This window comes from Caenorhabditis briggsae (assembly GCF_000004555.2).
Source record: "Caenorhabditis briggsae complete genome, chrII, whole genome shotgun sequence".
Classification (NCBI taxonomy): Eukaryota; Metazoa; Nematoda; class Chromadorea; order Rhabditida; family Rhabditidae; genus Caenorhabditis; species Caenorhabditis briggsae.
Window position 1 is genome coordinate 822,577 of NC_013486.2, and position 14,814 is coordinate 837,390.

The window sequence follows — 14,814 nt, forward strand, 5'->3', positions numbered from 1 at the left end:
TTCAATTTCATGTCCGGCAGGTAAAAAACGTAAAAAACCACTGTCGGCGACTTGAAAAAAATGTGTCAGGTGCCGTGGCCTAGGTTTCTCACTGAAAATCCTCGTCCCCCGGCGGCACCTTTTTTTGAATTTTCTTCCTTTTCAACGCCGTTTTTTGGGAATTTCGGATTTTTTTGAATTTTTTCGCAATAATATTCGGAAAATAGATAACTTTTAACACATTTTAATGCAAAAAAAATTTTTGGTCGGAGTCCCCCTTTAAATTGAAATTTCAATTTTCCAGATTTTTCGAAATGAAATTTACCCAAAATTTTCCAAATCTTGAAATTACGAAAAACAAAATACTCACTTGTACAATCCAAAATCTCTGAAATTTGACTTGAAATCCATTAATCAGCAAATTCGTTAGCAGGTGGTCAGCTTTTGGATCTATAATTGCATCCGATAATTTGATAATTGCAAAATATGGATCGGTGTCTGTAATTTTGGAGTCTTAGCTTTCTGGTTACGGTACTTCTAAGGTTGGCGGCCTAAGTTTGGTCCAAGTGATCTTAACCATAATTTCATCTAGTTCAAAATGTTTTCCTTGAAATTTCACATATATCTGTCTCATTTTCAACTTTCTAGCTCATCTAGTAGCCGAGATACGCCTCTTTGAAGTTTGAAAGGCTAGAGACGCAGACGACGAGAGACGCTGCTTCAAAGCGCTGTATCTCGAGTATGGATCGGTATATGAAAATTTTGAAACATTTTTCCAAAAGGTTTTAATTTCAAGATGTTCTACCTAAAATTTCACATATTTCTGTCTAGTTTTCAACTTTCTAGTTCATCTAGCAGCCGAGATACAGCGCTTGAAAATTTCGGAGGCTAGAGACGCAGACGACGAGACACACTGCGTCTCTAACCTCTCAGATTTCAAACGACTGTATCTCGGTTCCTAGGAAAGCTAGAAAGTTGGTTTTTCTTGTAAAATACGCAATTTGAAATGTTTTATCAATGTTTAAAACAAGTAAAATTTTTTTTTGAAATTTCAAAAAAGGTCACCGAAAGCATCAACTTCGAGCCCATATATCTCGGCTCCTGTAAGACATATCAAAAATTTGTCAACTGATAAAATGTTTATCATAATATCATTAATATTTTATCAGTTTATTACTTTGTGATATCTTTTACAGAAAATGAGATAAATTGGGTCAAAGTTGATGGACCCTTTTTTGACTAAATCTCAAAAAGTGTTTGATAGATCCCAAATCCCATCCACCAAAAAAACAAAACTACAAACTAAACTTTCCGTCCAAATTATGTTTTAGTTAATGCAAAAATTGAGCTTCTTGGTCGGGAAAATCGGAGAAAATTGGCAGAAAATTGGTTGGTCGGGAAAATCGGAGAAAATCTTCCCTCTACCCCGCGAGAAAATTGACCGTAAAGATAATGATGGTCCCCCCGATGTTTGGCAATTTTTGACAAGAAAATTACCAACTCTCGCGGAGTCTCTGGCGAATTATCCGTGTAGCTAACATGAAAACTCTTTTGTGGGTTTTTCAAATCTTCTGTTTCAAAAAAATCGTTTTAACGAGAAAGTTAAGGATATGCTCATTTTGAGTTCATATATCTCGGCTTCTATGGATGATACCAGAAAGTCGTCAACTGATAAAATTTTAGTGATATGATGACAAACATTTTACTAGTTGACAAATTTTTGATATGACTTATAGGAGCCGAGATATATGGGCTCGAAGTTTATGCTTTCGGTGGCCTTTTTTGAAATTTCAAAAAAAAATTTTAACTTGTTTCAAACTTATTAAACGAATTGATAAAACATTTCAAATTGAGTATTCCACAAGAAACGCCAACTTTTTAGCTTTCCTAGAAACCGAGATACAATCGTTTGAAATCTGAGAGGTTAGAGACGCAGTGTGTCTCGTCGTCTGCGTCTCTAGCCTCCGAAATTTTCAAGCGCTGTATCTCGGCTGCTAGATGAGCTAGAAAGTTGAAAATTGGACATAAATATGTGAAATTTCAAGGAAAACATTTTGAACTAAAGGAAATTGTGGTTAAGACTTCTTGGACCAAACTTAGGTAGCCAAGTCCTACCCACCCCAGAAGTACCGTAATATATCTATTGTAGGAACCGAGATAATCGAGCTCAAAGTATAAATCAGTATTTTTCGTTTTGAAGAAACCCGAAATTTCAATTTTTGTTTTTTGAAAAAAAAAAGTTTACATAACCTAGAATTTCAAAACCTACAATTACAAATCAATATGTACTTTTTCTGACATTTGTTTATTTGAGTTTTGAGCTTCAATTTTTAAAATTCCCCATTTGGATTTCAAAATCTTCTTGACAAGTTTAAGTTCATTTTTTCAAAATTTTAATTTTCAGGTACTAGTTTATATGTAGTTAAAATTAGTGAGAATGGACGAATCTTATCTTCCGCATTCATTTAGTGCAGGTGGACCAGTAGATGGTAAGTTCGATTTTCTCAATTATCTCAATTTCTGTGTGAGATATCAAAAAGTAGTCAACTGATAAAACTTTAGTGATAATTTAAGAAACATTTTATCAGTTGACAAAATTTTGAAACCTCTTATAGAAGTCGAGATAATTGAGCTTAAAATACAAGTCAACTTTGAGCTCAATTATCTCGATTCCCATAAGAGATATTAAGAATTTGTCAACTGATCAAATGTTTATCAAATTATCAGTAATATTTTATTACTTGACACATTTTTGATATCTTCAATAGGAGCAGAGATAATTGAGTTCGAATTTCAGTTGCCTCCCAGTTCTCAGAAACCACTGTTAGAATCGTCTCAAACACATGGAATCTTAAAAACTTCAAATACTGCGAATTCTCTCCAAAGCCCAAAAATATCTTCTCCGGGATTTGTGCTGTTAGCGGAGAGGTGATTTCTGAACCAAATTTGGATGAGCACAATTGCGAAGTGTTGAAAAATCGGAAATTGGAAGATTTGGCCCTGAATGATTTGAGCAATGAGCAACGCTTCTTTTTGACCGAGAAAATTGATGAGTGTAAGTTTTTTTTTTTAATTTTTTAATTTTCAAAATATTCTCCTTAAAATTTCCGGATTTTCTGTCCAATTTTCAACTTTCTAGCTCGTCTAGAACACGAGATACAGCGATTTGAAGTTCTCGTGGCTAGAGACGCAGCGTGTCTCGTCGTCTGGCGTCTCTAGCCTCCTAATGTTCAAATCGCTGTATCTCGGCTGATAGATGAGCTAGAAAACTGGCAGTTGGACAGAAATGTGTGAAATTTCAAGGACAACATTTTGAAATTGGAAACAGCCAAATTCTCTAAGAAGTACTGTAACCAAAAATCCGTGAGGAAAATCGACGAACTAAATTTTCAAAATTACAGACACCGATCCATATTTTGCAATTATCAAATTTTTGGATGCAATTATAGATCCAAAAGCTGACCACCTGCTAACGAATTTGCTGATTAATGGATTTCAAGTCAAATTTCAGAGATTTTGGATTGTACAAGTGAGTATTTTGTTTTTCGTAATTTCAAGATTTGGAAAATTTTGGGTAAATTTCATTTCGAAAAATCTGGAAAATTGAAATTTCAATTTAAGGAACCCAAAATCAGTTTTCAATAACTTTTCAGATACTGGAACTTTGAGCTCAAATATCTCAATTTCTTTAAGAGCTATCAAAAATGCATCAACTGATAAAGTGTTTTATTAGTTGACAAATTGTTGATATCTCTTGTAGAAATTGAGATATTTGAGCTCAAAGATACGGTAATTACCAGATCACCAGGATTTTTGATTATTCCAAAAATTCCTAAATTTCAGCTCTCCTTCCGTTTCCAATTTCTCCAAAAACTCCACATACCACACTGTCGAATCAAATCTTTGGATTTCGACATTTTGTGCACAAGCTTCCCGAAATTGCGCGATTTGGACCTGAGCTACTCGGGACTCCGAAATTTGACTGGAATTTCAAATCTGGAAAATTTGGAAAAACTGATTTTGCGCGGTCTGGATGTGAAACGAAAACATCATATTCAGGATTTATGGGAGCTGGAGAGGCTTGAATTTTTGGATATTTCAGGATACGAGTAAGTCCTGGGGACTTTGTTTTTTTTATCATGGCCGAGTTTTTGCATTTTCTAGGCCACCGAAATGAAACTTGATTTTTCTTAGAAAAGTGGAAATTTTTTAATTTTCAATAGTTATATTCCAAATCTACATCAAAAGTTACCCTAGAGATCTATGAAAAACCAAAAAAACTGATGGCCGAGTTTTTGAATTTTCTAGGCCACCTGACTTCTTTCTCCATTTTTCAGAAAAATTCGAAAATTTTCAGCTTATCAAGCCTCAAATTCAGATTCCACATCAAAAGTTACCCTAGAGATCTATGAAAAACCAAAAAAAAAACGGATGGCCGAGTTTTTGGATTTTCTAGGCCACCAAGGTTAAAATTGCGTTTTTGTATGAAATTGAGAAATTTTTCGCTGTTTCTATTGTCTGATTCAAAATCTACATCAAAAACTACTCTAGCAATGCTAAAAACCAGGAAAAAATTGAAATGGCTTTTCTAGGCCACTATTGGGAAATTTAGGCCATGAACAGCTTTAAGCATAAGCATATGGTTTCCAGGCTACAATTTTACAAGGCGTCCAAATTTTGTGTTATTTTTATTTCAAATTTAATTTTAAAAAATACGCTGAAAAATGATGTGGCCGAGGTTTTTGAAATTTCTAGGCCACCAATGGGAAAACTAGGCCATAACCAATTTCGTCTTAAAAACATAGTTTCTAGGCTAATTTTTTACGGCAAGTTCAGATTTAGCATTCATTTTAAACTAAAACAATCAGAAAATCTTAAAATTCCAGAAAAATCGGACGAAATGTGAAGCTGTACCTGCTATCGAGAAAAGCGCGGATTTCAAAACGGATGGATAATTTGAAAATTCTGGATTGCTCATTCAATTTAATGAATAAACGAGACCTGAAAAAATTGCTCAGCATTCACGGAGGTCTGGAAACAATCAGTGTGATTGGTGAGATTTTGAAAACTAAAAAAAAAAATTTTTTTCGAAATTTTCAAAATCCATAAAAATTTTAGGAACCGACATCCATCAACTACCGGATTCTAAACTTCCTTATACAACTCAAAAAGTTCAAATTTTGAGGACTACAAGTCTCAAAAAGTGCACAGAGGCTCTAATTCATTACACAAAACATCAAAACATGTCTGGACTATTTTTGGGGAAATTAGTTAAATATATGCAAGTCCAATTAGTCGATAATTATGAGGCAATTAGTCGAAAAGATCTGGAAAATGCGTTTCTAGCAATGGTGAAATATATGGGAAGCACGACGGATGAGATTTGCTTTCGGGTGCTGTACACCGTTGAGCCCATGACAAGGTGAGTCTTTTCCGGGTTTTTTGTTGGTTTTGACTCAAAATTAGTAAAAAATATGGATTCTCCGTGAAAAATTGGCCTAGAAACTATGTGATGGCCTAACTTTCGGAATTGTGGCCTAGAAATTTCAAAAACCTCGGCCACTATATCATTTTCCAGCGTGTTTCAAAAGAAAAAAGCGTTGCTATAGTAGTTTTCAACGAGATTTTATAATTTCGAAGCTCCAAAATCGATGATTCCCAAGAAAAATGGAAGAAAAAATATACTAAGATGGTGTTATGTCTTGAAAAAATTATCGGTTCATATATGAGCTTTTTTAGACTCCTTGTTTAATTTGGAAGGAAAATAACACGAAATTCGGATTCCTTGTATAATTTTAGTCTAGAAACCATATGCGAATGCTTAAAGACGTTCGTGGCCTAACTTTCGGAATGGTGGCCTAGAAAATTCAAAAACTCGGCCATCAACCTTTTTTGTTGTTTTTTTTGCAATTTCTGGGGTAGTTTTTGATGTAGATTTTGAATTTTACAACTAGAATACTCATAAAGTTCAGGATTCTCTGTAAAATAGAAAAAAAAGTCAGGTGGCCTAGAAATTTACCAAACTCGGCCATCAAGTATTTTTCTTGATTTTTGGGAATTTCTAGGGTAATTTTTGGCGTAGATCTTGAATTCAAACATTAAAATACACAGAAAGTCGAGGATTTTCTGAAAAGTACAAAAAAGTGTGGTGGCCTAGAAATTTCGGAAAACTCGGCCAGCGCGTTATTTGTGGGTTTTTCAAAGATTCAGTTTTGGTTTTACAAGAGAAGAAAACCACAATTCGGATTCTGCATAAAAAACTAGCCTAGAAACTATTTTTTTGACCAAAAACCGCCCATGGCCTAACTTTCCGAATGATGGCCTAGAAAACTCAAAAACTCGGCCATCAACCTCTTTCTCGGTTTTTGGGACTTCTAGGGTAGTTTTTGATGTAGTTTTTGAATTTGACTATGAGAATACTCAAAAAATTCAGGATTTTCTGAAAAATAGAAAAAAAGTCAGGTGGCCTAGAAAATTCCAAAACTCGGCCATCAACTTTTTTTTGGTTTACTTTGCGACTTCTAGGGTAGTTTTTGATGTAGATTTTGAATTTGACTATGAGAATACTCAAAAAATTCAGGATTTTCTGAAAAATAGAAAAAAGTCAGGTGGCCTAGAAAATTCCAAAACTCGGCCATCAACTTTTTTTTGGTTTACTTTGCGACTTCTAGGGTAGTTTTTGATGTAGATTTTGAATTTTCCCATCGAAAAATCTAGAAAATTCAGTATTTTCGAGAAAAACCGGTTTTAACTTTGGTGGCCTAGAAAATTCCAAAACTCGGCCCCTTTCATTTTTCAGATTTTATTGGCAAAACTCCGGAGTTTTGTGGTTTCTAGAGTGGTTTTTCGTGATTCTTCTGGTTTTTCAACTTTTGAAACTCAAAAATTCGATATTTCCAGGCAAAACCGCTCGAAAATCTTCTCCCGAGAGATCAAAAAAGAATTTATGGAAATCCTGGTCTCCAAATATTCACAAATGTGTCATGATGAGTTTTCGACTGGGAAAAGCAAGCCGAGATCATATAAATTGATGACTTGGAAGATTTTCAATCACATCGAGATGATCACAAATTGCTCACTTCCACAAATCAGTCAAATTTGCGATTTGACAATTTTGGAAATCAAAAAAATGGACCAGAAAAATATCGAAATGTCATTTGGAGCCTTTGAATTCTTCAACAAATTCTATGGATTTATTCCAGTCGAACAAGCGGAAAAATTCAAAAACGACCGAGATTTGAAATTCGCGATTTTTGGGATCCTAGGCCATCATGAGACGATTTCCGACGTCTTCGAGATGCAATGTCTACTGAAAACGCTGGAAATTTTGACCGGGAATCTGAAAATGGACGCTGAGATCTTCCTAAAATTCTTGACCTCGTTCCAATTCGCACTTCATCGATTCCGGAAACATCCAAAGATTTGCGCGATGCTTTTGACGAGTTTTAAGGGCATTTTGGAGCGATTCGAGAAAGAAAACGCTGGAAAAAAGCTCAAAAAAGAGGATTTGGAAATTTTGGGGTGAGTTGAAAATTTAGGAACCAGTGGCCTAGGTTTTTTTCTAGCCCACCTGACATTTCCTCTCATTTTTTGGATGAATTTGCAATCTACGGTAAAAACTACCTTAGAACCGACAAAAAATCAAGGAAACCCCGAGAAAATCATGATGGCCGAGTTTTGGGAACTTCTAGGCCATCTCAGTTATTTCCCATTTTTAGAGTAATTCCCGAATTTTTCAGTCTTTATCATTGTCAAATTCCAAATCTACGCTAAAAACTACCCCTAAACACCTAAAAAATCCAAAGAATGGTGATGGCCGAGTTTTCGGAATTTCTAGGCCACCAGTTCAAAAACTCGGCAACGATCAATTTCTTGTCAAGAGCAATGTTTCTAGTCTAATTTTTTTTGCAGAATTCGAGTTTTGTGTTATTTTCTTGTTAAAATCAACGGGAGCTCTTGAAAATTCCAATTCAAGACTATAAAAATTTCTGAAAACACTTGCAATAAAACTAGCCAGTCTTATCACGATCCCTGTTTGTTTTAACACAAAAATAACTTAAAATTCAGGTTCTGCGTGAAAAACTAGTCTAGAAATTAGATGATTGACCAAAACTCACCCATGGCCTAGCTTTCCCAATGGTGGCCGAGAAAACTCAAAAACTCGGCCATCAGCTTTTTTTTGGTTTTTTGCTGATTTCTGGGGTAGATTTTAACGTAGAATTCAAATTTGATTATGAATAGACTCAGAAAATTCAGGGTTTTCTGAAAAATAGAAGAACAGTCAGGTGGTCTAGAAAATGCAAAAACTCGGCCATGAACGTTTTTTTTCAAATTTTTTGTGATTTTTTGTTGGTTTCTAGGGTAGTTTTTAACGTAGAATTCGATTTTGACCATAAAAATTTATTACAGACAACACTTGTGCACCAAGAACGCCTTCAAAAAATTGCTGAAAGAAACGATCGTCCATTTCTGGTGTCAGTTTTTTATTCGAATAAAAACGAGAAGACGGATTCCGAAAAATTGGGAGCCAAAAATCAATTTGTCAAATTCATAATGGAAATAATTTCGAAAATCGAAAATGCCGATGAGCTGTGTGGCAAAAAGATTTTTGAGAAAATTCGAGAAAATTCGGATTCTGAAGACGTCAAATCTTGGACCAACTGGATTCTGGAGAATTTCAAGAATTCTGGAAATTCTGGAGAACTGGAAGTGACATTTATGATTGGCAGTCGTGAAGTGTCAGGACTCGCACGATCTGAAAATTCGGAAAATTCTGAAAATGATGTGTTTTTGTAATTTTTGTAATTTATTGCATTTTTGTGTAATTCTGCCATTTGATATTATGTACATTATTTTTTGGGAATAAATTGGGAAATTCAGAAATTCAGAAATTCATAAATTCAGAAATTCGGAATTTCAGAAATTCACGAATTCAGAAATTCAGAAATTCAGAAATTCAGAAATTCAGAAATTCAGAAATTCACGAATTTACAAATTCAGAAATTCGGAAATTCAAAATTTCAAAAAATCGGAAATGTCTGAAATTCAGAAATTCAGAAATTCAGAAATTCAGAAATTCAGAAATTCAGAAATTCAGAAATTCATAAATTCAGAAATTCGGAATTACAGAAATTCACGAATTCAGAAATTCAAAAATTCAGAAATTCAGAAATTCAGAAATTCAGAAATTCAGAAATTCACGAATTCACGAATTCAGAAATTCGGAAATTCGAAAGTTCAAAAAATCGGAAATGTCTGAAATTCAGAAATTCAGAAATGTCTGAAATTCAGAAATTCAGAAATTCAGAAATTCAGAAATGTCTGAAATTCAGAAATTCAGAAATTCAGAAATTCAGAAATTCAGAAATGTCTGAAATTCAGAAATTCAGAAATTCAGAAATTCAGAAATGTCTGAAATTCAGAAATTCAGAAATTCAGAAATTCAGAAATTCAGAAATTCAGAAATTCAGAAATTCATGGTTATTATGGGTACTATAGGTACAATGGGTACTATGAGTACTATGGGTACTTTGGGTGCAATGGGTACTATGGTTATTATGGGCTCTACGGGTGCTATGGGTACTATGGGTATCAGCTTGATTGGTGAGTCATGGGATCATGGAGATAATGGGTACTACAGGTCTTATGGGTACCATGGGTACTATGAGTACTATGGGTACTATGGGTACTATAGGTCCCTTGGGTACTATGGCTACTATGGATTCTATGGGTACTATGGGTTCTCTAAATTTATTTTTTTTTTCCTTCCAAATCCTAATTATTTTAGGAAAATGGGCAATTTTCGATCGAAAAATCGACTTTTCTGAAATTTGTCGTAAGATGTGATGTTTGGTGTTTGCACACAAATTACCAATTCTCCATTTTTTTAAAATAAAAATCACAACTTTTATTACATGTCATGCGTTATAAATAAATAGATCAATAAAAGAGAAAAAAAAATCAAGATCACATAAAGCTATCATTAACCGCCTGAGTGAAAAGTGCACCGGTAATCGTTGAGAACGTTTTCGCCACCAGAACAACGATGATATTATTTGAATCGGATACGGTAGGAAATAGGACACGTTGAACTTGGATATGGGAGACAAGAAGGAAGATTTGCATGACGATTTGATAGGAGAGACGATGGGAGAGGCGGAAGATGAACGAGAGCACCACGGCGACGTTTCCTGGAAAAATTGCTCTTTTAATGATAAATTTTGAGCCAAAATGAAGTAAAAAATTCTTTTAAAAAATTTCCTGGAAGTTTTTGGAATTCCTAGATTTTGGGGACTTTTTTTTTGGAAATTCTGATTTTTGTACTATGGGTATTATGGGTTCTATGGGTACTATGAGTACTATGGGTTCTATGGGTTCTATGGGTACTATGGATACCATGGATACTATGGGTACTATGCTAACTATAGGGATTATGGGTTCTATGGGTTCTATGGGTTCTATGGGTTCTATGGGTTCTATGGGTTCTAAGGGTTCTATGGGTTCTATGGGTACTATGGGCTCTACGGGTACTATGGGTACTTTGGGTACTATGGGTACTTTGGGTACTATGGGTACTATAAAGACTATGGGTACCATAGGGACCATGGGTTCTATGGGTTCTATGGGCAATGTGGGTACTATAGGTACTATGGGTACTACGTGTTCTATGGATACTATGGGTACTATGGATACCATGGGTATTATGGGTACTATGGATACCATGGATACTATGGGTACTTTGGGTACTATGGGTACTATGGGTACTATGGGTACTATGGGTACTATGGGTACTGCGGGTTCTATGGATACTATGGGTCATTGAGTGGCTACTATGAGTACTATGGGTTCTATGGGTTCTATGGATACTATGGGTTCTATGGGTACTATGGGTACTATGGTTACTATAAAGACTATGGGTACTATGGATACTATTCTAATTATTTCAGGAAAAATGGGCAATTTTCGATCGAAAAATCGACTTTTCTGCAATTTGTCGTAAAATTTAACGTTTGGTGTTTGCACAGAAATTCAAAATTTCGAAAGTAAAAATTGGCTTTTTTTTCAGTATTTTTTCACTCAAAATCGTTGAGTTTCGGCCAAAAATGGCTCAAAATATTTGATTTTTCTGTCAGAATTTCAGAATTCCCATCCATTGCTCACCATAATATCCCAACATTGTCAAGCTGATCATTTGTCGCCACGTATGAACTGTTTCGTCTTTTTTCAGCTTCCAAAATAGTAAAATTACAAAAACGAAGGAGCTGATTTCGACGGCGGAAAGGAGAAGGCACCGGTAGAACCTGAAGCGGGAAATTTGAATTTTTCAGCATAAAGATCGATTTTTTAGGTTGAAAATGGCAATTTTTGAAAAAAAAATTTTTTTTTCAGAATTTTCGGTTCCTTACATCCATTCCTGATCAGCTAGCATCGTCGTCTGCTCCTCTCGATTCTCACGCTCTCGAATCCAAACTTCTGCCGCGTGGCTCAGCCAAAACATCACAAAAAGACGCTCCGGGCGTTGAATTCTGACGTTCAGAAGGAGATGACGATAGGCTTGAACGTACTGTAGCATCAAATCGATAACAACAAGCACCACATCCTGCTCGATGTACTTGTCAACCGTTTTGTCGCATTTGTCCTGGAAAAATATATTTTTATGAACTTTTTTATGATTTCTAGCCTCAAAACTTGAATTTTTCAGCTATTTTCACTCCTAAAACATACACAATCAGTCAGCGTTGTGACTTCTTCCGAGTATTTGATGTATAAATTGGTCGCCGGCTGCTGACAGTTGATACATGCGAATTCCTCTTTTTCTCTGACTGGAGACCCTCTGTATCGTGTTCGCCACATTTTTTTATTTGGAAAATATTCGAGAATTCCGGGAAATCTTGGTGAAAAAGTGGGAAAAATATAGAAAATCAATGAAAAAATGCAAAAAGAAGGCTCGTAAATCGCTACGACCGAGAAAACACGCGGCCATGGTTAGCAAGCGCGCTCCATTGCTATGTGCGAGAGAGTGGAGGGTGCGAGAGAAGCCACGATGAATTGCGATTTTCAACGGAATTCTGCTGAAATTTTTAGATTTTCAGCTGTTTTCAACGATTTTTTCGGGAAAAGCTGCTTATAAAATTGAAAATTAACAAAAAATACACTAAAAACTCTCATTAAACCCTGAAAATTCGCTAAAAAACAAAAAAAAAAATCGAATTTTCGAAAAAAAAGTTTGGTTAAAAAATGTATTTTTTTCATAAAAATCTCTCATTTATTCCTCTGAAAAAAAATCTGAAATTCCATATTCATCGTTGTACAAAGCAGTTTATTGAATAAAATTACTACAAAAAATCTAAAAAACCTAAAATTTTGAAAAATATAGAAGAAAGACTTGCGGGACTTGCTATTGTACAAAAAAAGGTGGATAGACAGTTCACTAAAAAACTACAAACTACAAAAATTTAAAAATTCTGGAAAATTCAAATTTTTGAAAAATAAAGTTTTTTTTTTCAAAATTTCAAAAACATTAATTCTGAGTTAATAAAATTCCGGAGCATGACACTGAAAAATAAAAAAAAAGGAAATTGAAAGACTGAAAAAAAATAGTATAGGAAATAAGGAGATTTAGAGAAAGAGAGAAAAAGTGGGCGTGGCCTGAAAGACTTCTCGGGGGATGGGTAGATTTGCATGTGGAGCTCTCACATGCAGAGACGTTGGGTACCGGGGGCTCTGGTAGAAAATGAAAGTTTATTTTAAAAGTGGGCGGGGCTTAAAAAAGTGGGCGGGACATACAAAGGGGGGATTTTGGGGGGGGGGCGGTGGGGGTCTGTACATCTGTCACCGGGGGCACTCGCAGCGAATGACGACGGTGATCACCTGAAAAATCGAGTTTTTTGGAAATTCTGGAATTTTTGAAATTTCAAAAAATTTTAAAGTTTCAGAACTTCCGATTTTCTGAATTTTTGAATTTCTGAAATTTTGAAATTCTCAAGATCTGAAATTCTGAGATTCGAATATTCTGAGATTCTGAAGTTCTGAGATTCTGAGATTTTGAGATTCTAAGATTCTGAGATTCTGAGATTCTGAGATTCTGAGATTCTAAGATTCTGAAATTCTGAGATTCTAAGATTCCGAGATTCTGAGGATTCTAAGATTCTGAGTTTCGGAACTTCTGATTTTTCGAATTTTCAGTATTTCGAAAATCAAAATTTTCAAAAAATGCTCACCTCAACATCGCCAAAAAATTGGTTTTTTTGGGTTTTTTGGGATTTTTCATTTTTTTTTTTGAATACATCGTAAATTGGCTCATCGGAATCATTGCTCAGCATTAAATTTGTCCAGATTTTTTAGGAAGATGGATTACTGTAGTTGGGTTACTGTAGAATTGTGGGTGTGTTGTCTCCAAAGTGAATTACCAAGGGTTTGAGGGGTGGAATTACATCTGAAAATTTTAAAATTTAAAATGCTACCGTATCATTAAAGGCGCATAGAAAAACATTGAAAAAAAGTATTGTCAAAAGACAATTTTTTGAGAAAATTAAAAATTTGCAAGCTACCGTAGCATTAAAGGCGCATAGAAAAAAAAATTCAAAATTAAAATTTCAAAAAAATTCTCGATTTCCACTATACGAAGTTTTGCTTGAGGGAATAGGCGCGGCTGGGGAGGAGCGCTTTTCGTCCGCCCTTCGTCCGTCGGAGAGCTTCAATTCGACGAGAGAGTACGGGAGAGGGAGAGACGCAGAGAAAGGAGTTTTTCTCTCTGTCTGAAGCTATAGGGCGTTGCGCAATTGTGTGGTGCATGTGTAATATGGCTAGAGCGAGAGAGTGCCAGACAGGAGAGAGTGGTTAGAGAAAAAAAAGGAGGAGGGAGAAATTAGAATTCCGTCGAATTTCTAAAGATTTATGAGGTTTTCTTCTTTGTGTTGCGAATATTCCTGTTCTTCTTCTTCTTCTTCTTTTTAGAAGAAGAAGAAGGAGAGGAAAATTGGATTAATGAGATTCGGAGGAGGATTCTGGATTCGGGGAGCCCGGAATTTCCAAAAAAATTGGAGGAAATCCGGAATTCTGAATTTTTGAGAATTCAAAACTTTCAAAAATTTGAATTGTCCTTAGTTTCTTAATTTTTGGGATTTTCAAAAATCTGAAATTCCAACAAATCGAAATTTCCAAAATCGAAATTTTGGGAAACTCAAAAAACATTTCATTCAAAATTTTGGAATTTTCGAAGTTTCTGAAAACCGAAAAATCCGAAATTCGAAAAATTCTGGAGATTCTGAGTTTCTGAAATTCTGAAATTCTGAGTTTCTGAAATTCTGAAATTCTGAGTTTCTGAAATTCTGAAATTCTGAGATTCTGAGATTCTGAGATTCTGAGATTCTGAGATTCTGAGAATCTGAGATTCTAAGATTCTGAGATTCTGAGCGTCTGACATTCTGAGCTTCCGAGATTCTGAGATTCTGAGATTCTGAGATTCTGAGCTTCTGAGACTCTCAGATTCTGAGATTCTGAGATTCTGAGATTCTGAGCTTCTGAGATTCTGAGATTCTGAGATTCTGAAATTCCACGCTTCTGAGATTCTGAGATTCCGAGATTCTGAGATTCTGAGACTCTGAGATTCTGAGATTCTGCGATTCTGAGATTCTGAGACTCTGAGATTCTGAGATTCTGAGATTCTGAGATTCTGAGCCTCTGACACTCTGAGATTCTGAGCTTCTGAAATTCTGAGACTCTGAGACTCTGACATTCTGAGACTCTGCGATTCCGAGACTCCGAGATTCCGCGATTCTGAGATTCTGAGATTCTGAGATTCTGAGATTCTGAGATTCTGAGATTCTGAGCATT

At 35.2% G+C, this 14,814-nt stretch overlaps 5 protein-coding genes across 5 annotated transcripts in view; 3 read left to right on the top strand and 2 right to left on the bottom strand.

Annotated features, from left to right (window-relative positions):
• Positions 1-2,416: 2,416 nt before the first annotated feature.
• Positions 2,417-7,504, top strand: CBG00902 (the record flags this gene model as incomplete). The annotated part of the gene is made up of 7 exons (XM_045241693.1): positions 2,417-2,468; positions 2,777-3,034; positions 3,381-3,508; positions 3,823-4,088; positions 4,866-5,032; positions 5,098-5,401; positions 6,880-7,504. 7 exons carry the CDS (start codon positions 2,417-2,419, stop codon positions 7,502-7,504), a joined length of 1,800 nt encoding a protein of 599 aa, XP_045091715.1.
• Positions 7,505-8,115: 611 nt separating this feature from the next.
• CBG00901 lies at positions 8,116-9,806 on the top strand (the record flags this gene model as incomplete). Its single annotated transcript, XM_002629636.1, has 5 exons — positions 8,116-8,181; positions 8,236-8,340; positions 8,389-8,763; positions 9,450-9,718; positions 9,767-9,806. 5 exons carry the CDS (start codon positions 8,116-8,118, stop codon positions 9,804-9,806), a joined length of 855 nt encoding a protein of 284 aa, XP_002629682.1.
• Positions 9,807-9,945: 139 nt separating this feature from the next.
• Positions 9,946-11,832, bottom strand: CBG00899 (the record flags this gene model as incomplete). Its single annotated transcript, XM_002629634.1, has 4 exons — positions 9,946-10,169; positions 11,140-11,279; positions 11,385-11,617; positions 11,704-11,832. The coding sequence occupies 4 exons, from the start codon at positions 11,830-11,832 to the stop codon at positions 9,946-9,948; spliced, it is 726 nt and encodes a 241-aa protein (XP_002629680.1).
• Positions 10,304-11,099, top strand: CBG00900 (the record flags this gene model as incomplete). Its single annotated transcript, XM_002629635.1, has 3 exons — positions 10,304-10,388; positions 10,469-10,991; positions 11,045-11,099. The coding sequence occupies 3 exons, from the start codon at positions 10,304-10,306 to the stop codon at positions 11,097-11,099; spliced, it is 663 nt and encodes a 220-aa protein (XP_002629681.1).
• A 2,541-nt stretch (positions 11,833-14,373) lies between the features above and the next one.
• Positions 14,374-14,814, bottom strand: part of CBG00898 — a gene marked incomplete at both ends in the record, with an annotated part of 4,621 nt that continues 4,180 nt past the window's right edge. The window contains one exon of the mRNA XM_002629633.1: positions 14,374-14,685. Coding sequence (XP_002629679.1) covers positions 14,374-14,685 — 312 coding nt within the window. The remainder of the gene's footprint in view (positions 14,686-14,814) is intronic.